This window comes from Somniosus microcephalus, chromosome 10, assembly GCF_052327205.1.
Source record: "Somniosus microcephalus isolate GS21.2 chromosome 10, FLI_Smic_1.0, whole genome shotgun sequence".
Lineage (NCBI taxonomy): Eukaryota > Metazoa > Chordata > Chondrichthyes > Squaliformes > Somniosidae > Somniosus > Somniosus microcephalus.
The window spans coordinates 104764648-104792197 of record NC_140996.1 but is presented as its reverse complement, the minus strand read 5'-3'; the positions used below and the strand labels follow the sequence as shown (position 1 = coordinate 104792197).

The 27550-nt window shown below is 42.4% G+C and overlaps 1 protein-coding gene across 2 annotated transcripts in view; it reads right to left on the bottom strand.

The window, feature by feature from the left end:
- Nucleotides 1–27550, bottom strand: part of tdrd3 (tudor domain containing 3) — a 113355-nt gene that overhangs the window by 52917 nt on the left and 32888 nt on the right. For both annotated transcript variants that reach the window (XM_085998660.1, XM_085998661.1), the window contains exons 7-9: nt 20797–20943; nt 12615–12761; nt 3940–4099 (exon numbers count right to left, since the gene is read on the bottom strand). In XM_085998660.1, coding sequence (XP_085854786.1) covers nt 3940–4099; nt 12615–12761; nt 20797–20943 — 454 coding nt within the window. The remainder of the gene's footprint in view (nt 1–3939; nt 4100–12614; nt 12762–20796; nt 20944–27550) is intronic.

The following is a 27550-nucleotide window of genomic DNA, read 5'->3' as shown; positions in this document are numbered from 1 at the left end:
ATTTACTGTTATCGCAAAACTGCTAGAACCTTTCACAAAAAAACTGGCTTCTTTAATGGCTCAGTGGCTAAATGCAACTGCCTGGTGCAGTAGTGCAATACAAGTCTCAAGTAACTAGCCCTCATCCACACCTTTATTACCTCTAGGCTCAACTATGCAAATGCTCTCAGAGCTGGCCTTCGACCTTGCACCCTCCATAAATTGAGCTCATACGAAACTATGCTGCCTGTATCCTAACTCACACCAAGTCCTGTTCACCCAACACCCCTGCGCTCGCTGGCTCCCGGTACACCAACACCTCAGTTTTAAAATTCTCATCCTTGTTTGCAAATCCCTCCATGGCCTTGCTCCAAACTCCTCCAGTCCTGCAACCCTCCGAGATTCCTGTGTTCCTCCAATTCTGGCTTTGTCAGTGTGACTCATTGGGCAGCAACATCGCCTCTGAGTCAGAAGGTTGTGGGTTCAAATGCTCTCATCCCACTCGAGACTTGAGCACAAAAATCTAGGCGGACACTCCAATACGGTACTCAGGGAGTGCGGCATTGTCGGAGGTGCCGTCTTTCGGATGAGATGTTAAACTAAGGCCCCGTCTGCCCTCTCCGGTGGATGTAAAAGATCCTATGGCACTATTTCGAAGAGGAGCAGGGGAGTTATCCCCCATGTCTTAGCCAATATTTATCTCTCAATTGACATGACTAAAAAAGTCATTATCATATTGCAGTTTGTGGAAGCCTGCTGTACACAAATTGGCTGTCACGTTTCCCACATTACAACAGTGACTACACTTCATAAGTACTTTATTGACTGTAAAGTGCTTTGGTCATGAAAAGCGCTATGTAAATGCAAGGATCTCTTTTTTCTTGCGCATCCCTGATTTTCATGTCTCCACCATTCCGCTTAGGGTGGAGTTGGTGTGATGGTTCGGTGTTAAATGCCTCCCGGCAGAGCACTGTGCTGGCAAGATGGTCTGGCACCCTTGGAATCAACCTGCTTTTTTAAAATAGAAGTCTCAGAAACAGACACAACTGGATTTCAGCTGCCATTAGTAGTCCAAGAAATAAATTACACCAGATGAAAGAGGAACAAGAGCTTTTGAGGAGCACCACTGTACAAATGTCTTCCCTTATTTTATGCTCGCTTTATGCATAGTTTACATGAAGAAAGCAATACATACAACCAGTGGTGGTGATGAGTCTTGATCTGGCATTCATCCTCTCTGAACACCATCATTAAATAGAAATTGTCAGAGTTTAGACACATGATCCAACATGACGGTAGTGAGGTGATTTCTCCGGTGTGTCGAGAGATCAAGCAAGCACAGTTCAATCCCAGGATGTCGAAGAACCACTGTTTGCGAGATCAATCAGCATTTACCAGTTTCACCTTCGCTCACTTATTTTTTTATGGCACCCTGGAGATCAGACAGCAGAGAAAATGCATACAAAAGTATTCACCTTCACGAAAAATTAACAGACCGTCCAGCCTATCCTCAGCCCTCAAGCAGAAACAAGATGTTCATGGTTGTACAGAAGCATCAATAGCTGGTATGTGAGAAGCTTTGCAGTCAACACGATACTATTCCATCGACGAATGCACGGACAATAAAACTGATGTCATCATTTACAAATATCTCATTCACAATCTGCGCCCTACACCTCTTGCAGCTTTCCGTCCCAGCGTGTACCCTCTAATCTTCTGGTTTTAGCCCTCTGCGGATTCTCTCTTCCTTTGCAGGACCTTCAGTCAACTCAAACCAACTCTCTCCCTAAACCCCACCACCTTGACACCGCCTTCCTCACTTTCCAAAGCCTCCTCAAAATCTCTCTTTAGCCCCATCTTCAGTCACCTCCCCTAACTCTTGCTCTGTTCCATATAATCCTTGTGATATTCACATCAAAGTTGCTATATAAACGCAAGATGTTGATTATCTGACTAGTTGTGGAGCCTAAATCTGGATTACAAGGTAAATCTATTGAGAGAGGCCATTCGACCCACCTTAACTTATCCCTCTGGAAAGACCCTACAATCCACCTCTCTACATTCATTGCATTCAAGTGTTCCTTGAATGATTCCACAGTTTTTGCCTCCGCCACCTTACTTGGAAATCTTTTTCCACACGTTGATCACTTAAGAACTTCCTGACATCAGTCCTAAATTTGCTTTCGACTAGTTTAATCCTGTGCCTTTGTTTCATTGTCATGATTTAATTTGAAATAGCTTATTGGATTGACTTATTTTATATACCGCTCCACTGCAGAAACCCAAGTGTCTCCAGTCTGCCCTCCAAACTCAGACATTTGGGATCAATCTCATAGCTCTTCTCTGTAGCATTAGAAGGATTTCTTCAAGTCTCAGTGACCAGAAGTCACTCCACAAAAGGTATGGTTTGGCCAGAGCTCTTCCTAAAATTAAGCAAGCATTCTTCCAACTTATACTTTAATATTTTGGCTATAATTCAGCACTCTTCTGTTTAACCAATTACTGCTCCTCAGTGAATGGATATATTGAATGCACAGTTTACTCAAGCATCTAGATCTCTTTGAAGTTCAACCTTAGGCACAAATGTTGAAGTAGCTATGTAGAATACTTCACATGCCTCGGTATTAAATTTCCTGTGCTGCTGTTCTGCCCACTTATGTAGTTTGCTTAACTATTTTTTTTTTAGTTCCCTGGATGCATCTTTTCATTCAAATGTCTCTTGGTTTTTCGACTGAGCTTCTGAAGCATAGTTGTGAATGTAAATTAGAAACAGTAAAGTCCAAGAACCTAACACTCAGCTCAGCACTGTTTTCTTCTATCTAAACGCTCAAATTTGGCATAACTTTCCAACAGAAGTGGAGTAGTCACTGCGTTAACACCATCTTATACTTGCCCTGAAGAGAGTTTTATACCCATTATGTTGCATCTAAAGAAGAAAAAGCAGTTTTCTTCAAAAGATAATATAAAGGGAAAACACTGACCACCAGCAGAAAAAGTTCTGACAAAATATACATACATTTTTAGGCCAAAACTGCCACAATTAGATTCTCAGTCAAATCATTTACAAAGACTTTCAGAAAGTCTGAACATGAACCAAAAGTTCAGGGGCAAAAATATGCTGCACAGAATGCAAGAACAGTGGTCACTCACATGTAGCAATGCATACATCTCCCAACTGTCCAGATTTTGAAGGTCAATTTCAACCTTATCCAAACTTTGAATCTGTATCTCCGCATTTTAAAAAGCTGCTATGTATTCAAAGTCTCCCTGAAAATTCCCAACTCTCAATTTCCTAGAATTTTTTTTTTGCACTAGTCCAAAGACTTGAGATTAAAAGAAAACAGGATCCAACCCAAACTCGCAAACAATGCAGACAGCTCATGAACCTATGATCTTCCTATGTAAAAAGTAAACACTGTCCAAGGCTTTTACATTTTGAATCCACCACCCCACCCCCATGAACTTGATTTGATTTTCATGTTGATATTTTGCTTAATATGGAGAGTTTCTTGTGTTTCTGAAAACCATAGCAACGCATTAAATTCAGAAGCACATAAATTGTATGTAAACAGCACAAATATAAATTTTATTTTAATATTCAAAGCACAATTAGCAAAATAAAAAAAGTCCCTCATTTTGAACATTTCTTACAATTTGTGCTATTGTCCCTGTTTTTTGTATTTGAAGAGAAAAAGAACAATGCAAAAAAGGTAAATAGCTGAAGGAAGAACTGAAAGAGACAGCACAGTGATTTTAACATTGGTACTTGACATAATAGCCTTACAGGTAGAACTGGATTTGAGGAGTACTTCTTGTTTGTGAAGTACAAATCAAACAAATTTAGTTCAATTAAAAAAAACCCCGACATGAAATGCTGATACAATTATTGATGTGGTTTCAGCAGCCCCAAATTACATTACAACTGCTTTTTTTTTAAATATACAAATATGTAGACTTTACCTCTTACAGGTGGATTATGCATAGTTGGTTGTGTTTTGATGCTATTGAGAAGAAAATTTAATGCATTTTCCAATCTATTGCTGTGATCCATTAGGGCCTGTCTTGCTTCCTCCTTGCTGAAACCCATTTCAATTATGTGTTGTAAAGCTCGCTCATCAACCTACAACAGAAAAGACCTCATTAAATAACAAAATATACATTTCCCCAAAAATGTTAAATATTAAAGCGCTCTACTGTAATGCATTTTATTACTTTGCACTGTATGATCAACGATTGAATGAAAACAGATTTGAACCATTCAACATTAGTACCTCCTCTAGAAAGATTATCTGAACTGTTACAATTTCATTTTAAATTAAAAGGAACACAAACTAACAAAGTTTGATTTTTTTTTAAATAACTGCCTGGGGTATCGAGTCCTTTCATGTCTGGACTGAGGGAACGGTCATCACCTCAGCTCTACCTATAAAGTACCCTATATGAAATGAATCGAACCAGTTTCAACCCAATTCTCAATGGACAAGGACCAAAAGTACAAAATTACTTATGTTTTGGGCCTTTTCTAACCTTATTACTAAATTGTTTTGACTCCCACATCCAAGATCTCATAAGCAAGTTCCAACTCCCAATGTCATAAGTATCTTCACTAGACTTGATATCTAGCTGAGTATTCAGTAACATCGCCAGGTTCAAGAACAGAATGTGTCTGTCGATCAGTGTCATCTCCTGGAATTCTCCTCTGCCTCCACAAGTCATTCACCCATCTTCAATAAGCAATAAAGCATCGCATCAGAACTTGTTTTCAGGTTAAACTACCAAGCAAATTTATTTAACAAAAGATGAACAAGCAAATAATTAACAGTAATGTACAAGCAGACATCCAATCTAGCTTCTCAAAAGGAAAACAAAAAATCCCTACTTAAACACCAAGCTGTTGTTCTATATAAAAAAGTTTCATTTTGGGTTATGTTTCTCATCACTGCTGGAGCTATGATAGTCTGTACTATATCTCTTGGAAGTTCTAAACTGATTCTCACTCAAACAGCTAAAGTTCCTTAAATATTCCCCATGACAGTAACCGAGACCTTCTAGATTTGAGTAACTTGACAACATTCAAAATATCTGATGGTCATACAAATAACAGCACAAATCATATATGGCTCGAGTCTGTTCGAAAGTAGCTTGGTTCCTCTTTCAAGTTGTGCAGGCAACCAACAGAACTTATATCAAGTCAAATTTGGGACAAGATTCTATCTGTAGCTAGATGTTTTTAAACTCATGACCAGTGACTAAATTAAAAGGAACCTTGATAATCACTAAAACAAAACAGAACAATTTTAATTTGTCACACTATCCATAATTCACTATGAAGTGACAATGTCCATCATAGGTTACTTAATTACATAGAATTTTACAGCACAGAAGCAGACCATTTGGCCCAACAGATCTATGCTGGTGTTTACGCTCCACAGCGAGCCTCCTCCCAACCCCACTGGGGTGGGGTGGAGTGGAAATTGCAGGAAAAGTATTCCTGTAAGATGCTGCAGTGGTAATAAGTAGTTTATTTAATTATAAATTACAAGACATGTATAAATCCCATGAAATACTATTAGAAGTATACAGATTAAAACCAGCATCATTTACATACGCAATGGGTTTAATTATCAAAATATTATTATATAAATGACAAGTGCCCAAACAAAGCTTACTGAAGTCAGACAGGTAAGGTTTCAAAAATTCTAGATAGACAAATAAAAGTCAGAGGTTTCAACTGTACAATTGGAAGAGGATGTCAATTTTGTTTTCTCACTCAAGACAATACTATAGCTTGCATGATTATTTAAAGGTTATATAGGTTCAAATAAGATGACAGTTACAAATAGCCTGGTTCGGCCCGAGATAGACCTGTGTTGAGATATGCATCGTGGGAGATTTTCCAGCCTCAATAAATCAAGGTACAGTATCGAAATAGATTAACGAATTTCAGAAAGTCTGTTTAGGCAATTCAATTTTTAATCAAATCATAATTATTTCTGAATTTGTAAAAGCGACTAACCTTCATGTATGTGTGTTCATTGATATTGAATGTAGATTTACAAGAACAGGATTCTTTACAATATTATACACTGAGGTCCTGATAACTTTTATCTCAGGCCAAACCAGGCTATTTGTAACCTTGGTGTTTTATTTGAACTCAAGCAAAGCTTCTGACACTATGTCCTCTCCAACATAAAGACCGCCTACTGCCACTTCTGTAACATTGCCCACCTCCTTCCCTCCCACAGCCCATCTGCTGCCGAAACCCAACGACATGCCTTTGTTGCCCGCAGGCACAACTACTCCAATGCTTTCTTGGCTGGCCGATCTTTCACCTTTTGTAAGCTTGAGCTCATCCAAAACTCTGCTGCTTGATCCTTGTCCTACTAACCCATTGTATCTGTCCTCACTGACAGGCAGCAGAGGGGGATGGCATAGTTTATAAGAGTACAGCATTTGCGGTGGAGGCCAAAGATGATGCCTTCAATGTTCCCAATGTTTAGCTGGAGAAAATTGCAACTCATCCAAAACTGGATGTCAGACAATAATTGACAATACAAAAGGCAGTTTGAGAGAGGTGGTGGAGAGGTAGAACTGGGTGTTGTCAACATACAGGTGAAAGCTGACCCCATGTCTATGAATGATGTCAACAAGGCGAAGCTTGTAGGAAGTATTTATTTTTAATACTAAGTGAATTTTTCACAATGCCTGCAAATAAAAAGTTGAAATTCAGAACAAAAGCCGGTTATATTAAAAGTACAAGTGCAGATATTCAGAACGACACATTGTCTGAGGTTATCTCTGAACTTAAAAATGTATAGATACAACTAAGCAAGCATCTAGCCATTTTGCATTCCTGATTGTAAACAACCCAGTGTACAAGAACAACAGCATCATGTATCGATAAAAATTTGGAACTATGAATGTACTGCTGAACTGAAGACATTTATTATAGTGAAGCAATTTTTATATGTTTGCACACTTTTCCAAATGTGCAACTTTTAAGCTTTAGACAGAGTACCAAGATTTTATTTACTTAATTCTCAGTATATGGGCATCACTGGCAAGGTTGGCATTTATTGCCTATCCCGAGTTGCCCCGAGATGGTAGTGGTGGTGCGGGCCGCCTTCTTGAACTGCTGCAGTCCACGTGGTGAAGATGCTCCCAGAATGCCGTTAGTATGGAGTTCCAGAATTCTGACCATGAGGCGATGAAGCAACAGCGATATATGTCCAAGACGGGCTGGTGTAGGACTTGGAGGGAAACTTAGAGGTAATGAGGTTTCCCATTCACCTGCTGCACTTGTCCTTCTAAGTGGTGGAGGTCGCGAGTTTGGAGGTGCTGTCAAAGAAGCCTTGGTGACTTGTTGCAGTGCATCCTGTATAGTACACACCTGACTTGCACCTTTTAAGTGGTGTGGAAACTTAGGGAGTGAGCCACTTGCCACAGAATACCCAGCCTCTGACCTGATCCAGTAGCCACGGTATGTGTGTGACTGGTCTAGTTGAGTTTTTAGTCAAAGATGACCCCAGGATATTGATGGTTGGGGACTCAGTGATGGTAATGCCATTAAATGTCAAGGGAGGTGGTTCGGCTATCTCTTGTTCAAGATGGTCATTGTCTGTCACTTAAGCGGCAAGTAACATTTGTGCCTCACATCAGCCCAAGCCCAGATGCTGTCCTGGCCCTGCTGCATGTGGACACAGACTGCTTCATTATCTGAAGAATTTCAGATAGAGCTTAACAGAAGAGTGCAAGATTCTAGATAAAGCTTACATTCACTGCAGATGTGTTGCCATGTCATTTACTTGCAAATTTCTGGGTAGCTCACTTAACTATTTCTTCAAACTGTTGGCATCAACAAAACTTGGCACATTCCCTTTGTCAGGTGACGCCTATTTTTATATGTAAGCTCTGGTTGTCTATTTCAGATATATGTAGGTTATCTAAACGTTCAATGGACAATTTTTTTTGTACAAAATGTAAATTTAATTCCTGAACAGTGAGATTTTTCATTTTAGCTGCTTCATGAACAACCATATTATGCAGAACTGACTGAATGAGACTGGCACCAGATTCTAGAATTGTAAAAAAAAAAATTGCAAAAGCACTTGGAGAACCCAAAAGCAGACACAGCAGAGCAAAACAAGACTCTGTAGAAAAGACTGAAAAAAAGGAATAAAGCTACACCAGATTTACTGGCTACAAAGATGGGCTCTGTGGCAGATAGAAAACATTGTGGAACCCATGCCAAATCAATAGGTGGATCAGAAACTCATTTCTGCAAGGGACATAATTCTGCCAAATCAATTAACGTCAGAATTAACCTGTCATAGATCATAATAAATTTTGTTAACATTATAAAATCATAGAGCTAATATTCATAGGTACTTGTAGACAGCATTGCTTCATCTGTTAAAGTTTAATTATGTCAAACTAGGAATCTTACTGCAATTATGAAATCCACAATACTGTAAGGCTCCAGATTTTGCTGTCAAAGTAACAGTGAGGCTAATGGCGTTGTCATTATTTATGCACAAATGGTGCAGCAACTTCAGTTGCGTGGCAAATGCGCAGTTAAACTCAAAAATCCAAAAGTTGCTGTTAACTTCGTAAAAATCGTCATCTCGCTATCTGCCTCACCATTGAAATGCATTGAATTTTTTTTATTCATTCACGGGATGCAGGCATCACTGGCAAAGCCTGCATTTATTACCCATCCCTAATTTATCTCGAGAAGGCAGTGAGCCACCTTCTTGAACTACTGCAGTCCATGTGGTGAAGGGACTCGCACAGCACTGTTTAGGTAAGGAGTTGCAGGATTTTGACCCAGCGATGATTAAGGAATGGCAATCTATTTTCAAGTCAGGATGGTGTGTGACTTGGAGGTGGTGGCGTTCCAATGCGCCCGCTGCCCTTGTCCTTCTAGGTGTTAGAGGCTGCAGATTTGGGAGGTGCTGTCCAAGAAGCCTTGGCAAGTTGCTTCAGTGCATCTTGTAGATGGCACACACTGCTGCCAACTTGCTCCCATCAAGGAGGAAGCGAATGTTTAAGGTGCTAGATGGTGTGCCAATCAAGCAGGCTGCTTTGTGCTGGATGGTGTCGAGCTTCGGTACATTTTGATAGGAAAAACGAGGAGAGGCAATACAAACTAAAGGGTACAATTCTAAAGTGGGTGCATGAGCAGAGAGACCTGGGGGTATATGTGCACAAATCGTTGAAGGTGGCAGGGCAGGTTGAGAAAGTGGTTAAAAAAAGCATATGGGATACTTGGCTTCATAAATAGAGGCATAGAGTACAAAAGCAAGGAAGTCATGATGAACCTTTATAAAATACTGGTTCAGCCTCAACTGGAGTATTGCGTCCAATTCTGGGCACCGCACTTAAAGTGGATGTGAAGGCCTGAGAGAGAGTGCAGAAAAGATTTACAAGAATGGTTCCAGGGATGAGGGATTTCAGTGACGAGAGAAGCTGGGTTGTTGTCCTTGGAGCAGGGAAGGTTGAGACGAGATTTGGCAGAGGTGTTCAAAATCATGAGGGGTCTAGACAGATTAAATAGATAGAAAACTGTTCCCATTGACAGAAGGGTCGAGAACCAGAGGACATAGATTTAAGGTGATTGGCTGAAGGACAAAAATTTGCTGGGCTACAGGGAAAAGGACAGGGGATTGGGACTAGCTGAAATGCTCTTGCAGAGAGCTGGCACGGGCTCGACAGGCTGAATGGCCTCCTTCTGTGCTGTAACCATTCTATGATTCGTGTGTGTTGCTGGAGCTAACCTCATCCAGGCAAATGGAGAGTATTCCATCACACTCCGGACTTGTGCCTTGCAGATGGTGGAAAGACTTTGGGGAGTCAGGTGGTGAGTCACCCAGCCTCTGACCAGCTCGTCTAGCCAATGGTGACCCTCAGGATTTTGATGATTAGGGACTCAGTAATGGTAATGCCATTGAATCTCATGGGGAGGTGATTCGACTCTCTTGGTGGACATGGTCATTGCCTGGCACTTGTGTGACACGAATGTTACTTACCACTTATCAGCCCTAGCCTGGATATTCTAAAGGTCTTGCTGCATGTGGCCATGGACTGCTTCATTATCTAAAGAGTTGCGAATGGAACTGAACATTGTGCAATCATCAGCGAACAGCCCCACTTCTGACGGAGGAAAGGTCACTGAAGCAGCTGCAGATGGCTGGACCCAAGACACTGCCCTGAGGAACTCCTGCAGCGAAGTCCTGGGACGAAGATGATTGGACTACAACAACCAGAACCATCTTCCTTTGTGCAAGGTAGGACTCCAGTCAGTGGAAATTTCTCCCCCGATCCCCATTGACTTCAATTTTACTCGGGCTCCTTGGTGCCACACTTGGTCAAATGCTGCCTTGATATCAAGTGCAGTTACTCTAACCTCTGGAATCCAGCTCTTCTGTCCATGTTTGGACCAAGGCTGTAATGAAGTCTGAAGTCGAGTTGCCCTGGTGGAACCCAAACTGAGCATCGGAGAGCAGGTTATGGGTGAGTAAGTGCCGCTTGATAGCGCTGTCAACGACACCGTCCATCACTTTGGTGATGATTGAGAGTAGTCTGATGGGGTGGCAATTGGTCAGATTGGATTTGTCCTGCTTTTTGTGGACAGGACATACCTGGGCAGTTTTCCACATTGTCAGGTAGATGTCAGTGTTGTAGCTGTACTGGAATAGCTTAGCTAGAAGCACGGCTAGTTCTGGAGCACAAGTGTTCAGCACGACAGCTGGGATGTTGTCGGGGCCCATCGCCTTTGCTGTATCCAGTGCACTCAGCCATTTCTTGATATCACATGGAATTGAATTGGCTGAAAACTGGCTTCTGTGACGGTGGGGACAGAGCTGAATCATCCACTGGTCACTTCTGGCTGAAGGTGTTTGCAACCGCTTCAGCCTAGTCTTTTGCACCCGCGTGTTGGACTCTGTCATTGTTGAGGATGCGGATGTTCATGGAGCCTCCACCTCCAGTTAGTTGATTAATTGTCCACCACCATTCTCGACTAGATATAATTTGACCAGTTGGTTGTGGGGTCGCTTAGCTCTGTCTATAGCATGCTGCTTCCGCCGTTTAGCACGCATGTAGACCTGTGTTGTAGCTTCACCAGGTAAGCACCTCATTTTTAGGTACACCTGGGGGTGCTCCTGGCATGCTCTTCTACGCTCCTCATTGAACCAGGATTGGTCACCTGGCTTAATGGTAGTGGTAGAGTGAGGGATAGGTCGAGCCCTGATGTTACAGACTGTGGTGGAATACAATTCTGCTGCTGATGGCCCACAGTGCCACATGGATGCCCAATTTTGAGCTGCTAGATCAGATCTGAATCTATCCCATTTAGCACGTTGGTGGAGACTACACAAGATGGATAGTGTCCACAATGTGATGACAGGACTTTGTCTCCAGAAGGGCTGTGCAGTGGTCACTCCTACCAATACTGTCATGGACAGATGCATCTGAGACAGGTAGATTGGCCAAGTAGGTTTTTCCCTCATGTTGGTTGTCTTAACAATAATTTACATTTATATAATGCCTTTAACGTAGTAAAATGTCCCCAATGTGCTTCATAAGAGCGTTATTCAACACAATTTGAACCGCATAAGATATTAGGGCAGTTGATCAAAAGTTTGGACAAAGAGGTAGGTTTTAAGGGACGTCTTAAAGGAGAGAGAGAGAGAGAGAGAGAGAGAGATTTAGCAAGGGAAATCCAGAGCTTAGGGCCTAGTCAGCTGAAAGCATGGCCGCCAAAGGTGGAGTGATTAAAATCGGGGATGCACAAGAGGCCAGAACTCTCAAGAAATCGAGTTGGATTTTAATGACAGCAGTGGTTATTAACATTTAAACTGTAGCATTGGTGCAAAGTGGTTGTGCTTTGCACCATCATTGCAATTAGACTATAAAATGCAGCCCATATCTGGAGCAAGGGCCTGATTTAATTCTGGAGCAAAGCTAATTTCTCTGATGAGCAATTCATATTCTGTTGTATAATCACTTCGGACTTTAACATACAATTGAACTACACAAATTTAGCATTGCTGCAAAGCTAAATCACAATGCTAATATTGGTGTAAAGGCACTTTTAGCTACATGGCCATTGACCATAATAGCCATTCTCCATAACCACACTTAAATCAGTTGAATTAACTGTAGCATCATCACAGCTGAGCACACAAAAATTGTCTGGAGCCTCAAAAATACTTTCAGCAGAGGTCACTGGACATCAATTGGGTTAATTATTTCACTCCACGGTATGTGTTTACCGAGGCAAACTGTAGTGCTTTCACTGGTTCCCTAGAGGAGGTTTATGCAAAGTGCAAGAAATATTTTTAAATGGAGTCTAACTTCATTTCAGAAGTTTTCCCAGAAGGTTTCAATTGGGTAGATTTTTTTTTTTTTTTTATATATAAACTTTCCCTGTGCATACTGATCACAATTTTGAAGTATACTAAAGTGCTTCTGAGTTCAGAGGATAGAGTATGCTACCCCACCATGAATATATACTAACATTTGCAAAAGGACTTTTTTTTTTTTTTTTTTTTATTAAAGAAAATAGTGAACAGCTAACCAAAAACAGGAAGAAAAATAAATGAATTATTCTGCATAAGACTTAAAAAGCTTACCAATTCTCGATATACTCCTTCAGGTTTCCCATCTGTCCTTGTACTCCTTTCCTCTCGATTCTTCTGGAACGCATCCCTGCTCCTGCTGCCTACACCACTTGAGTTTAAATTGCTCCGGGCATTGCTTCCTCCACCAAACGTCTTGGCCTTGGTTTCAAAAAAAGATATTCAAGATATAAAATCAATGTTTTTGATCTTGCTTATATAAATGCAGATGATATTGCAGGGATCTGAAAAAGATGCAGCATTTTAAAAATTCCACTTGTACTAACGATTTTGACCAATAATTTATGTTATACATGTTACAGACTACTATACTTTATACCACAAGTAAAGCAGTAAAGCACAAGCCGAGGATTGTCCTGCGAGGATACAGTGAGTAGATTGGGCCTATATTCTCTTGAATTTAGAATGAGAGGTGATCTCATTCAAACCTTTAAGATTCTGAAAGGGATTGACAGGGTAGCTGCTGAGAGGTTGTTTCCCCTGGCTCCAGAGTCTAAAACTTAGGGGGCAGAGTCTCAGGATAAGGGGTCGACCATTTAAGACTGATATGAGGAGGAATTCCTTCACTCAGAGGGTTGTGAATCTTTGGAATTCTCGACCCCAACGGGCTGTGGATGTCGAGTCATGGAGTAAATTCACGGCTGAAATAGATACATTTTTGGACTCGAGGAAATCAAGAGCTATGGGGAACGGGTGGGAAAGTGGAGTTGAGGTCTAAGATCAGCCATGATCTTACTCAATGGCATAGCAGGCTCCTCCTGCTCCGATTTCTTATGTTCTTATTACAGCCTTGGTCCAAATATTGACAAAAGAGCTGAATTCCAGAGGTGAGTGATTGCCCTTGACATCAAGGCAGCATTTGACCAAGTGTGGCTTCAAGGAGCCCTAGTAAAGTTTAAGTCAACTGGAATCAGGGGAAAACTCTCCAATGGCTAGAGTCATATCTAGCATAAAGAAAGATGGTTGCAGTCCAATCATCTCAGCCTAAGGACATTGCTGCACAAGTTCCTCAGGGTAGTGTCTTAGGTTCAACCATCTTCAGCTGCTTCATCAATGACCTTCCCTCCATAGCAAGTTCAGAAGTGGGGATGTTCGCTGAAGATTGCAGCGTACAGTTCCATTCGCAACTCCCCAGATAATGAAGCAGTCCGTGCCCACGAGGCAACACTTGGTTAACATTCAGGCTTGGGCTGATAAGTGGCAAGTAGCATTCGCGCCACACAAGTGCCAAGCAATGGCCATTTCCAACAAGAGAAAGTCTAACCACCTCCCCTTGACAATCAATGGCATTTCCACCATCAAAATCCTGGGGGTCACCATTGACCAGAAACTTAACTGGACCAGTCACATAAATACTGTGGTGAGGAGAGCAGGTCAAAGGCCGGGTAATTCTGTGGTGAGTGACTCGCCTCCTGACTCCCCAAAGTCTTTCCACCATATGCAAGGCACAAGTCAGGATTGCGATTGAATACTCTCCACTTGTCCGCTTGATTGACACCCCATCCACCACTTAAAACATGCATCCCCCCAACTCCGGCACACCGTGTCTGCAATGTGTACCATCTAGAAGATGCACTGCAGCATCTCACCAACGCTTCTTCGACAGCACTTCACAAACCCGCAAGCTCTACCACCTAAAAGGACAACGGCAGCAGGCACATGGGAACACCACCACCTCCAAGTCACACAACATCCTGACTTGGAAATATACAGCCATTCCTTATTAGTCAGTGGCTCAAAATCCTGGAACTCCCGAACCGCACTGCGGGAGTACCTTCATCCTACGGACTGCAGCGGTTCAAAAAGGCGGCCACCTTCTCAAGGACAATTAAGGTTGGGCAAGAAATGCTGGCCTTGCCAACAACACCCACATCCCACAAATTATTTTTTTAAATGAAAAGATGCTATACAAATGTAAGTTGTTGTTGTGATGTAGGCAAATACAGCAGCCATTTCACACAGCCAAGTTCCACAAATAGCACAGAGATAAGTGACCAGATAATTTGATTTGAGATAAATATTGGTCAGGACACTGGGAGAACTTAAAAAAAAAAAAAAACGAAAATGCTGGAAATACTCAGGTCAGGCAGCATCTGTGGAGAGAGAAACAGAGTTAACGTTTCAGGTCGATGACCCTTCGTCATAACTGGAAAAAGTTGGAGATGTAACAGGTTTTTAAGCAAGAGTAGGGGCAGGGAAAGGGGGGAGGGGAGTCAGAGATGGACCATGTGAAGGTGAGGGAAGGGTGGAAGTTGGAAGCAAAGTGAATGAAAATTTTCTAGTTCTGGGCGTGAGCAGGAAATGGCAGAGGTGAGGGAGGGGACCCGAGTAAGACTGGAACAAAGAATGTTCCATATATCCCTCGAAAAGGCAGGCATAGCTAAGACCCATGCGGGTTCCCACAGCAACATCTTTAATTTGGAGGAAGTGAGTGGAGTCAAAGGAGAAGTTGTTCAATGTCAGAACAAGTTCAGCCTGGCGAAGGAGGGTGGTGGTGGAAGGGGACTGGTTGGGCCTCTGTTCAAGGACGAAGCGAAGCGCCCTCAGGCCATCCTGGTGGGGGATGGAGGGATTGGACGTCCAGTGAAAAGGAGACGGTTGGGGCCAGGAAACTGGAAACTGTTAAAGTGGCGGAGGGTGTCGGAAGAGTCGCGGATGTAGGTGTGAAGAGGCTGGACAAGGGGAGAAAGATTAGAGTCGAGATAGGAAGTGATAATTTCCATGGGGCAAGAACAGGCCGAAACGATGGGTCTACCAGGGCAGTCCTGTTTATGGATCTTGGGAAGGAGGTAGAAGCGGGCTGTGCGGGGTTGGGGAACGATGAGGTTGGCGGCTGTGGAGGGAAGATCTCCTGAGAAGAGGAGGTCAGTGACAGTCTTGGAAACTGTGGCTTGATGTTTGGTTGTGGGATCATGGGGAGGTAGGAGGAAGTGTCGGAGTTCAGCCTCCGCTCGGTAGATGTTGGTTCGCCAAACAACAACAGCGCCACCCTTGTCAGCAGGTTTAATGACAATGTTGGGGTTGGATCTGAGAGAATGGAGTGTTGCAAGTTCAGAGGGAGGTAGGTTGGAGTGGGTATGGGGAACAGAGAAATTGAGAGAACTTTCCTCCTCTGCTTCAAATAGTGCCATGGGATCTTTTATGCTCATCTGACCAGACCAAGTCTTCATGTAACATCTCATCCGAAGGATGGCACTTGCGGCAGTTTGGCACTCCCTCAGTTCTGCACTGGCTTGTCAGCCTAGGCTCGGACACCAGTCCCTAGAGTCGAGATTGAACCCACAACCATCTGACTAAGGGGCAAGAGTTAAGGTTTACACCAGCTTCCGAGGTGACAACACCTGGTAGGTGTTAGTAGGTCTCCTGTCGCATTGCTGATAGCGAGTCTGAAGGCATGTTGTTGCAAATGGAGTGGGGTGCTGAGGGTGTTGGAGAGTTGCACAGGACTACTGAAATATTTGGAAAGAAGTTTTAATAGAGGTGTTCAGAAGAGTGTTTTTTTTTAATGGAATGCCGATAAATAAATTCTTCTTCCTTGACCACTGCGGGTAGATAGCTGAATAAAATTTCTTCACCTCACTTGCTGGTTATAGGATTAAGTAAATTTGTGTATATTACATTCCATTTAAGGGGAGAGAAAGCACTTTCAGTTTCCCCTTGCGAACCAAGCATTTGGTCTTCCATAGAGGTATTCTGAATTATGTTTCTGAAGCTCTTAACGGCACAGCAACATCATTCCCATCTTTCATAAAGGGATGCACGAGCCAGCTGGATGTGGCTAAAATAAAAAAACCTAACATTGCAAACCGTAATTTTTAATAAGCAGACTGCTTATAAAATGTCCATTTTCCCAAGAAACAGAAAGTCATTAAAATCCACATTTGTGTGTTACATAAACCAAAAAGAGACACGGATGCAACAAGAGTGAGAGAGGGAGGCATGGTTGATGAAGAATGGTACAGGAAGAGAGGCAGACATGGTGTAAGGGGACTGGGAGCACTGGTTGGGAGTGGAAAGTAGGTGCCAGGAATATTAAATGGGGGCAGCTGCAGTACTGAAGGGAAAGTGGGGCTGGTAGACTTATGGGAGGAATAGGGATCGGAAAACAACCAGGGACACAGTATAAGCCCAGGTGCTGAAACAACCAGAACCAGGAACAGCACACAGGCACAGATAAAGAGCATAACAGAGGTGTTTTGCTGTGAGCCATGCTGCTGTCTGGCACAAGTGTCAAGCAGTGGGCAAAACACACAACTTAAGAGGCAACAAAGATGTTGCAAAATGGTGGAAGGCTGGAGGCGAGGGGAGGATAGAAAGAGAAATTAGAGTGCAGCAAGGTCAGGGTTGCACCCCTAATTTTATTGAGGCAAAATCCTGAAAGAGACCAAATTATATTCTTATTTTTAAATGCCTGCCTTTGCTTGCAGCTCATTCAACCAAACTTAGCAATAAATATCAGAAACAATCTGCTTAAGTAAATCTCAAGCTTTGTTGGGTTGAGCCTCGAAGAATTCAGCCCCTTGTGACCCACCAGATAGATACTGATACTTACAAGTTTGCAAAAATCTCTATTTCTTTCCTCCCTCATGCAGTTTTATCTTTGTCTGTCTTTACCTCCTCCATCATTCCTGTCCCTCTTCCACTTGCCTCGTGCTCGCAACTCTCCGTTGTTCCCGTCTCTCCTCTCCACTAGGTATCCCATATCTGTCCTTTTCCTGCCATGTTCATCTGTCTTTCTTCATACCACTGCCATCTCTCCTCCATTTTCTCACCTTTATTTTGTCCTCGTTTGTTTCCCTCCTTATCGCCTACTCTCTTGTGCTTTCCTTTTTCACCTCTTGTTTTCTCTCATGTGGTGGATCGGGAGAAACTCAAGACAGAAAACATTTGAATTGAGTGGACCAGTGAACAGCGGTGTCAGAAACATGCTGGGCAAGGTGCAGGTGAACTGCGGAGCAAGAGGAACAGTGGGGTAGGAAACCAGATTCAGAGGCAAGCTGCTGGGCAGAGAAGCAGTCAGGTTGGCAGTGACAAATTGGGCTGAGCAGAAAGCGGAGCAGGTTGATAATTATTTGGAGTGGGTGGATAAGGGAGCTCTAAAGCTGGGCAAGCAATCAAATTGGCTTGCAAGTACTCTGGGTAGATATTTGGATTAAGAACCACTTGGGCTGAGCACTTAAGTGAACAGGAATGCAGAGAAACACTCAGCGGGAGACGTTTGTAGCCCATCTTAACCCACCCAGAGTTATTTCAATCCAATCCTGACCCATCCAAAATCATTTACAGCTGAAGCACCTCAAACTGCCCAAAATCATGCCCAATTCCCCCAAATCAGTGCTGTAATCCTCTTACCATTTGTAATCTTGCTCCGGTGTTTCAGCATTGCAAGAAATGTAGGCAAAACAAAAATAGACACAGCTGAGGAAATAACTGGGGAAGAACTTGGATGAAATGACTCTGGGCAAGACAGGAAAGTCCAGGCTGTGACAACTCAATGTGGGCCTGGCATATCAGACCGGAACTCTGAAGGGGCTATTAGGGTGTTGAAACTTCAAATGCATTAGTGGGTAGAGAGGAAGGGTTGATTATCGATCTGGGCTGCAGTCAATTGGAAGGAACCAAAACATTTGCTGCAAAAAGATGCAAAACACAACCCAATAACTCAAGTTCCAACTAGTATTCTACAGTAAGCCCCAAGCACGTGACATAGGAGTAGACCTCTCCAAGAAAATAGCCCAGATTTTGCCGTCAGTGGCAAAGGGACAGCACGCGCCGCTGACCTCAAAGAAAGCTGCGCATAAAAATTTAGCTAACTGTGTGGTGTCAATTTCCCAAACATTGACTTAAGTTTCAATCTGGCGCCATCATTAGGGGTTCTGTGGCATCCAGGAACGGTGAAGGCATCAAGCAGGATGAGTAGCCAATCTGATTGGCGAATTCTCAGACAGCAAACTAGAAAGTAAAAAGCACCGTTTATCATTATCATTTTATAGAAATCGAAATAAAGATTGGGACATACATATCTGATTAAGGTAGAAGCTGAAATGTCATAAACAAACTTTAAAAGTATTTTTAAAAATTAATTATTTTAAAAACCTATGGAATTTTTAAATTATGGAATGGATGGAATGACACTCCAGTTATAAAATTTGTTTTTCAGAGCCAAAGAGGTTGTTCAGCAGTTTTTCAGGGCCCAAGAGGTTGTTCGGCAGTAATTATGTCTTGGTACGCTGTTAAAAAATCAGTTACACCTCATTCAACAAGCCTTGACTTTTTCAATGGTTCTTACAGTAAGAAGAGTGCGTAAAAAGTTGAAGTTGACGTCAAATCACCGATTCTGCATTAATTGCAACTGCGATTTCCGCCTTTAACTGCGCATGCACGGACAGCAGAAATTGATGCCCGTTTTACACAATAATGATGGCGAATGCTGATGGTTTCGCTGTCATTACTGTGAAGGAATAAGCCATATTTCAGAAAAATACACCATCCTATGATTTCTGGCATTAATACATGAGAAACTGGGTTTAAAAATCTAAAAACCCTCAGATACAAGCTGTAAACAGAAATACAGGCTTCTGAGATAAAGATCAGCTGTTTAACAAAGTTGTAAACATACAAGCTTTGAAATGGGAATTAGTTAAATATACTAAAACAATGACCCTATTGAAATGGCAGTTTGGCGATTCCAGAGGGTCTGGAGTTTGGGAAAAACACAATAAAAAGACCCAAGTGAAGTGTTGGAAACCAACACGTTGAACAGAAACACAAACATTAAAAGAGGCATGTGCCTTTGAAAAGATGACATCAAGTAAAAGAAACACCTGCTGGTCAAATAGTTTTTATGTTAAACTTGGAAGACAGGAAACATAAGATTAAATATGCAACCAATTGTGATAGCTAGAAAACAAGTAAACACTCAGTCAAAGTGTCTTTAATTTATACATAGTAAATATGATACCAACAAAAACACTTTGAAGATATGACTTCAATAGATACACCAAGCAATTACCTGTACATTGTGTTTGTATTGAACTTGGAGCAGTTGGAGACTCGAAGTCTGTTAAACCAGCTAAAAGTGATATTAAGAATTGAATGGAAAATCTTCAATAAGAATGGCATCAAACAGAAACCATTGCTGTCATATTGTTTTTATGAAGGTTTTTGAAACACCTCAAGGTAGACATAATTATGCATACAGCAGTTGAATTGACAGTAAGAATAGAAAGCATTCAAACAGAGAGAATGAATAAGACAATTAGCTTACATCAGCAGAGAACTTCAAAGAATAAACTACGACAAAAAGGGTATAAAAGATAGACCTTTACAACCAGGAAGTCAGAAGTCGCTGAACGGGCTAAGCGTTTCTCAACTTTACAGGCACCATCGGTAAGTTTTTAAACTTTGAGTCTCAAGGATCAAACGGTAATATAATTTGATTTTGGTGGATGTTCCGGATTTAGAGATAAGTAAGAAATGTAGAAATATAACGAAGTAAAGATTTGAGAATAAGGATCTCTGAGAAATAAGAAATGTAAGCTATTTGTATTTTGAATTGTTAATGTTGCGACTAACTCAACAGCTGTTAAATGAATGTCGGCTCTTAAATAAATCTATATATTTTTAGAATTGTCTCAGTATTTCTGTATAAACTTGCGAACCCAATTTCTGTAGTCTTTTGTAAGGAGTTGCAGAATTCTGGGGGTATTCCGGACCCTCATAATATCCGGAAGGTTAAAGTCTAGTTAAACTTATTAAACGTGCTACCCGGAGGACGGTAACATCTTCAGTCGTTCCTTTCCTTTAGGGAGAGATAGCCTGAACCTTTAGACCCATTTAAGCGTCTTATAGAATTCGGCTATCTCTAACTTTAGTTGAAGGTGAACGTCTGGGGAATACGCCTGATCGGGGGTAGCCTGAAAAAGGCTAGGACTTGTAATTATCCCTTCAATTACAACCGCAAATTCTAGGCCAATATTTTTTTCCCCACAATACACCGACTCAAACAGCCCCAGCAGAAATAAAGGCTGCCCGTATGAAAAATATAATCTCAAACAGCATCTTAAAAAGAACTTGAATCTGCAGGTCCTTTCACCCACAATTTTCACATAGTTTATTTTATCACTCAATCAACTGTGGAAAATAATATTCATCGATCATGAACTTTATACGGTACCTCCTTGTTCTTGCTAATTTCTGCAATAGCAGCAGTCCTTTGCTTTTCAAATTCATCATCACCCCCAGTCTTATTTGTGTTGGCAACTTGTAGTGTTTTCCTCTTATCGAGGTCTCTGCTATCAACTTGGTCACGAGTTACGCATTTCTGAAAAAAAGTTGTTTGCAATAAATAAAATGTGATAACATGAAATCTTCAGCTACAAACATAGGTTCGTATTTTCCGATCGGAGGCTTCCTGCGTGCGGAGGCCTCCGATCTGGGAAAAATCTACGGCCTTACCGGAGGGCTCCAGAGGTCCGGCCATTTCCGCTCCTGGGCCTCTGCTCTACAAAATGTGCAGGGCCCAGGTATCCCAGGGGCACATGCGATTCGCAAGCATCCCTGGAATCACATGGGCCATAGGGAACCAATGAAAGAAGGGAATCTCCCTTCATACATTTGACAGCTTAGACCTGTCAAAAGTATGAATGGAGGTCATTCCAAAAACACATCAAAACATAAAATAATTTTTTTTTTTCTTCTTTTAAATCATGTTTTTAAAATTAGTTAGAATTACATCAAATTAAATATTTTGAACAAAAATTTAATTTTTTGGGAAAAAAAGTTTTTTATGGGGCTAAAAATAAACTTACCTTTTAAAATTATAAATGAGTGAAAAAAAAGTTTTTAAATTTTTTTTTTTTTAATTCTTATGCTGGTAAAAGTAGGCCTTACATCTGCTTTTACCAAGCGTAAGATTTTTAAGGGATTTCAGCGGGCCGAGGTTCTGCAGAAAGCGGAGCTCTCCACCTGCAGAAGCCCTTCTCCAGGGCAGGCGTGCAGTCTATCAAGAGGATCTTGACAGATCGGAAGTGCCAGTTTTCAAGCGCATGCGCGCTCGTACACACCTGTAGCGATTGGAAAATACAGGCCAAATGTTTTGTGGTCGCAATTAATATGAACTTCTTCCGCTTCATGAATAAAACATTTTAAGTGCCACCCCACAAGAAGTATTATTTACAATAGTTTCGTAAGTCTTCACTGTGGAACCACGAAGATGACCGGTGCCGTACAATCGAGCATATAGTGCTACAGGAAACGGTTATATCCGGCACCGACGGGACCGAGCTGTTGCCGATCTATCAAAACTGCCGGACATACAAAGTTAATTTTGAAGCATACGGAGGTTTTCATCTCCGTATCTGACAACAAACTGTTGCTTAGCAACAGCTTGTAAACAGTCAGCCCGTACCTTGGAAGTGTCTCTGCAGCTTAGCAACAGCTTCAGAGAGACTTTCCAGAGCCCGACTGTTGAAAACAAAGCCACGAGAAGAAAAAAAAACGAACAAAACGGCTCCTGATTTCTGCCGGTAGATCGAGGTTTCCGGACATACAACCTCCGGATAAACCAAAGTTTCCTGTACCTAAGAATCATGAGAAAGTGGACACATTCTCTGCTGCAATGAGTCTCTACACAGTGATGTCTAACACCAAGCATCTGTTCAGGATACATCCTGTACCAACACCAATTGAGAGTTTTTCTTTACAGCTGAGGAGCCCAGCTTTCCAAGGATACTGAAAACTTGATGGCCCATACCATTTACTCAGTTTCTAGAGGGAACTTGGGTAAGCCAGTTGCCCAATTAAAACTGGGCATGCAAGTGATGCCATCAGATGGCAGCTGGTACATTAATCAGGAGTACTATCTTGAACTTTGATTTCATATAAAATTGTCCAAGGGACTAAAATATAGTACTAGTTGGAAACTTCATTATTTTTGAGCCAAACAAATATTTTCCTGCCATACCTTTTCTGTGGCTAGAAACAAAGGAACTCTTCAAGGGAAAAGAAAATCTAGCGAGCATTTTAGTTAAAAGTACTCATTAATTATTAAGGGAAAATGAATTGAAAAAGTACAGTTACACAGTTTTAAAAGAAAACACAAACACAGGTCTGCCCCATCAGGCCTTCATGCCAGCACTGCTGGAGAGTCCTGTTCATGCTGGAAGGGATCTGTTGATTGCAATGGGCCATAAATTTAAACAGCCGGGAAACAACCCATAACCTTTGGAAACAAAGTGCAGGTACAGGAAACTTTGTGTTATCCGGAGGCTAAATGTCCAGCAAGCTCGAGCCACCGGCAAAAATCAGGAACCGTTTTGTTAGGTTTTTTTTCTTCTCGTGGCTTTTTTTTCCCCCTTCTCGTGGCTTTTTTTTTTTCCCCAACAGTCAGGCTCTGCAAAGTCTCTGTAGCTTAGCAACAGCTTCAGAGAGACGCTTCAAAGGTACAGGCCAACTGTTTAGAAGCTGTTGCTAAGCAAGTGTTTGTTGTCAGATACAGAGATGAAAAGCTCCGTATGCTTCAACATTAACGCTGGTGTGTCCGGCAGGTTTGAGGGAACGGCAACAGCTCGGTCCGTGCACAAAGTTTCCTGTAATAGGGCAAGAAAGTCAAATTTTGTGTTCTAAGTGCTCCCATTTTCGCTTGAAGACAGCAACTTATACCAGGTTACAGATGCACAAACAGCAGCCTTTCAATACCTTGTCCAAGTGGCCATTCTTCCTGCTGAACCTGGAATGCAAGTATTGTAGCAAACAATTCAACCAGAGAGCTTATCAGAACCAGGCCCAAAGTTGTTCTCTTCCAGTGTCTGCAAAAAAGCAACTCCAGCATGGGGTTTTGGATAACCATGAGAAACAAGAATCATGGCCGATTACTCTCCCCTCTAGCTCAAGGATGCTGTTACAAATTGTGAACAATGGCCACCGATAAGGGCCCAGAAATGCGGGTCTCCACGGGTGAGTACGCACGGGGTACTCACCCGTAGGCCCAATGGAAGTGCCGGTTTCGTGCATGCACTGCGCACGCGCGGGAAACCGGAACTTCCGTTCCCTTAAAGGAAGGGGTTCAGTGGTCGAACGCGTACGCCGGAGAGGCAGTGTGTGCACATGGAACTTACTTTTTTTTTTTTGCAGGTTTCTCCAGGAGGGTAAGTCTCCAGGAGTTACACATGTAAAAAAGCAGGCGCAAGGCCTGCTTTTAACAAGGTAAGTGGTGAATTAATTAAAATTAAAACATTTTTTCCACAGGTTTATTATTTTTAAATATTTTAAAGAAAGGTAAGTTTATTTTTAGCCCCGTTAGAAAATGTAATTAATTTTTTCAAAAATTTAAATGGTTTAAAATAGTTATTTTAAAAATGTGATTTTTTTCTTTAATTTATTTGAAGTTTTAGTGATGTTTTGGGGCTTATAGTATTTATAGTTTTGACAGCTCTTCCTGTCAATTTTATGAATGGGCATTTCCCTGCTACCATTGGCTCTCCATGGCCCACATGATCCCAGAGGACGCATCGAACTAACTGCGCCCCTGGGATACGCAAGCACTGCGCGCTGGCAGTTGGATGTGGCCCAGGATCGGAATCCCATGCAGGCCCACAGCTCAACGACCGGCGCGCTAAGTACAGGTCGGAAGCTTGCACCCGCGGGAAGCCTCCGACCTGAATTTCTGGGCCAAGATATCGAAGGGCTATTAAGAAACAATATAGAGATGCCTTTACACAACTAGGTGTATTCTATAGGCCACCAATGAGTGGGAAGGATATAGAGGATCAAATTTGCAGGGAAATTACAGAGAGGCGCAAGAACTATAGAGTAGTGATATTGGGGGACTTCAGTTATCCTCACATAGACTGGGATAGTAATAGTGTAAATGGCAGAGCAAGGAAAGAATTTCTGAAGTGCGTTGAGAACTTTCTTGATCAGTACATTTCCATCCCAACGAGGAAGGAGGCATTGGTGGATCTGGTTCTGAGGAATGAGGTGGAGCAAGTGTCAGTAGGGGAACACTTAGGGAACAGTGATCATAGTATCATAAGGTTTAGATTAGCTATGGAAAAGGACAGGAAGCAATCTAGAGTAAAAATGCTTAACTGGAGGAAGGCAAATTTCAGTAGGTTAAGAATGGATCTGGCCCGGGTAAATTGGAATCAAAGATTGGCAAGCAAAACTGTAATCGAATAATAGGCTGCCTTTATTTTTTTTTTTTATTCGTTCATGGGATGTGGGCGTCGCTGGCAAGGCCAGCATTTATTGCCCATCCCTAGTTGCCCTCGAGAAGGTGGTGGTGAGCCACCTTTTTGAAACGCTGCAGTCCATCTGGTGAAGGTACTCCCACAGTGGGAGGGAGGTCCAGGGTTTTGACCCAGCGACGATGAAGGAACAGCGATATACTTTCAAGTCAGGATGGTGTGTGACTTGGAGGGGAACTTGCAGGTGGTCGTGTTCCTATGCGCCTGCTGTCCTTGTCCTTCTAGGTGGTAGAGGTCGCAGATTTGAGAGGTGCTACCAAAGAAGCCTTGGCGAGTTGCTGCAGTGCATCTTGTAGATGGTACACACTGCAGCCAAGGTACGCCGGTGGTGGAGGGAGTGAACGTTTAAGGTGGTGGATGGGGTGCCAATCAAGCGGGCTGCTTTGTCCTGGATGGTGTTGACCTTCTTGAGTGTTGTTGGAGCTGCACTCATCCAAGCAAGTGGAGAGTATTCCATCACACTCCTGACTTGTGACTTGTAGATGATGGACAGGCTTTGGGAAGTCAGGAGGCGAGACACTCACAGCAGAATACCCAGCCTCTGACCCGCTCTTCTTGTTGCAGTATTTATCTGGCTGGTCCAGTTAAGTTTCTGGTCAATGGTGACCCACAGGATATTGATTTAAAGAGGAAATGGTTCGGGTACAGTCGAGGTACATTCCCACAAGGAGGAAAGGTAGGTCAACCAAAGTCAGAGCTCCCTGGATGATGAAAGAGATAGAGAGTAAGATGAAGCAGAAAAAGGAGGTGTATCACAGATGTCAGGTTGAGGATACAAGTGACAACCAGGCTAAATATAGAAAGTTCAGAGGGGAAGTGAAAACAGAAGTAAGAGGGGCTAAGGAGAGGGTATGAGAATAGATTGGCAGCAAAAAGGGAATCCAAATTTTTCTATTGGCATATAAATAATAAATGGGTAGCAAGAGGAAGGGTCAGGCCGGTTAGGGACCAAAATGGAGACCGACAGGTGGAAGCAGAGGGCGTGGCAGTGGTACTAAATGAGTACTTGGCATCTGTCTTTACCAAGGAAGAAGATGCTGCCAAAGTCATAGTGAAAGAGGAGTTGAGATACTGGATGGGCTAAAAATTGATAAAGAGGAGGTACTAGAAAGACTGGCTGTACTTAAAGTAGATAAGTCATCAGGACCGGATGGTATGCATGCAAGGATGCCCAGCGAAGTAAAAATGGAAATTGCGGAGGTACTGGCCATAATCTTCCAATCCTCCTTATAGGGGTGGTGCCAGAAGACTGAAGAACTGCAAATGTTACACCCTTGTTCAAAAAAGGGTGCAAGGATAAACCCAGCAACGACAGGCCAGTCAGTTTAACCTCAGTGGTGGGGAAGCTTTTAGAAACGATAATCTGGGACAAAATTAACAGTCACTTGGACAAGTGTGGATTAATTAAGGAAAGCCAGCACAAATTTTTTAAAGACAAAACGTGTTTAACGAACTTGATTGAGCTTTTAGATGAGGTTACAAAGTAGATTGATGAGGGCAATGCGGTTGATGTGGTGTACATGGGCTTCCAAAAGGCATTTGGTAAAGTGCCACATAATAGGCATGCCAGCAAAGTTGAAGCCCATGGAAAAAAAGGAACAGTGGCAGCATGGATACAAAATTGGCTAAGTGACAGGAAACAGTAGTCAACGGTTGTTTATTGGACCGGAGGAAGGTACACAGTGGCGATCCCCAGAGGTCGGTACTAGGACCACTGCTTGTCTTGATATATATTAATGATGACTTGGACTTGGGTGTACAGGGCACGATTTCAAAATTTGTAGCTGACACAAAACTTGGAAGTATAGTGAACAGTGAGGAGGATAGCGATAGAATTCAAGAGGACATAGGCAGGCTGGTGGAATGGGTGGACACATGGCAGATGAAATTTAACGCAGAAAAGTGCGAAGTGATACATTTTGGTAGGAAGAATGAGGAATGGCAATATAAACTAAAGGGTACAATTCTAAAGGGGGTGCATGAACAGAGAGACCTGGGGGTATATGTGCACAAATCGTTGAAGGCGAGAGGGCAGGTTGAGAAAGCAGTTAAAAAAGCATACAGGATACTGGATTTCATAAATAGAAGCATAGAGTACAAAAGCAAGGAAGTTATGATGAACCTTTATAAAACACTGGTTCAGCCTCAACTGGAGTATTACGTCCAATTCTGTGCACCTCACTTTAGGAAGGGTGTGGGGGCCGTAGAGGGTGCAGAAAAGATTTACAAGAACGTTTCTAGGGATGAGGGATGAGGGACTACAGTTATGTGGATAGACTGGAGAAGTTGGGGTTGTTCTCCTTAGAGCAGAGAAGGTTGAGAGGAGATTTGATAGAGGTGCTCAAAATCTTGAGGGGTCTAGATAGAGTAGAGAGAGAGAAACTGTTCCCATTGGTGGAAGGGTCGAGAACCAGAGGACACAGATTGAAGGTGATTGCCTTAAGAACCAAAGACGACATAAGGAAAAACTTTTATGCAGCAAGTGGTTAGGATCTGGAATGCATGGCCTGAAAGAGTGGTGGAGGCAGATTCAATCGTGGTTTTCAAAAGTGAGTTGGATAAGTACCTGATGGAACAAAATTTGCAGGGCTATGGGGAAGGGGCAAGGGAGTGGGACTAGCTGAAGTGCTCTTGCAGAGAGCCGGCACGGACTTGACGGGCCGAATGGCCTCCTGTGTTGTA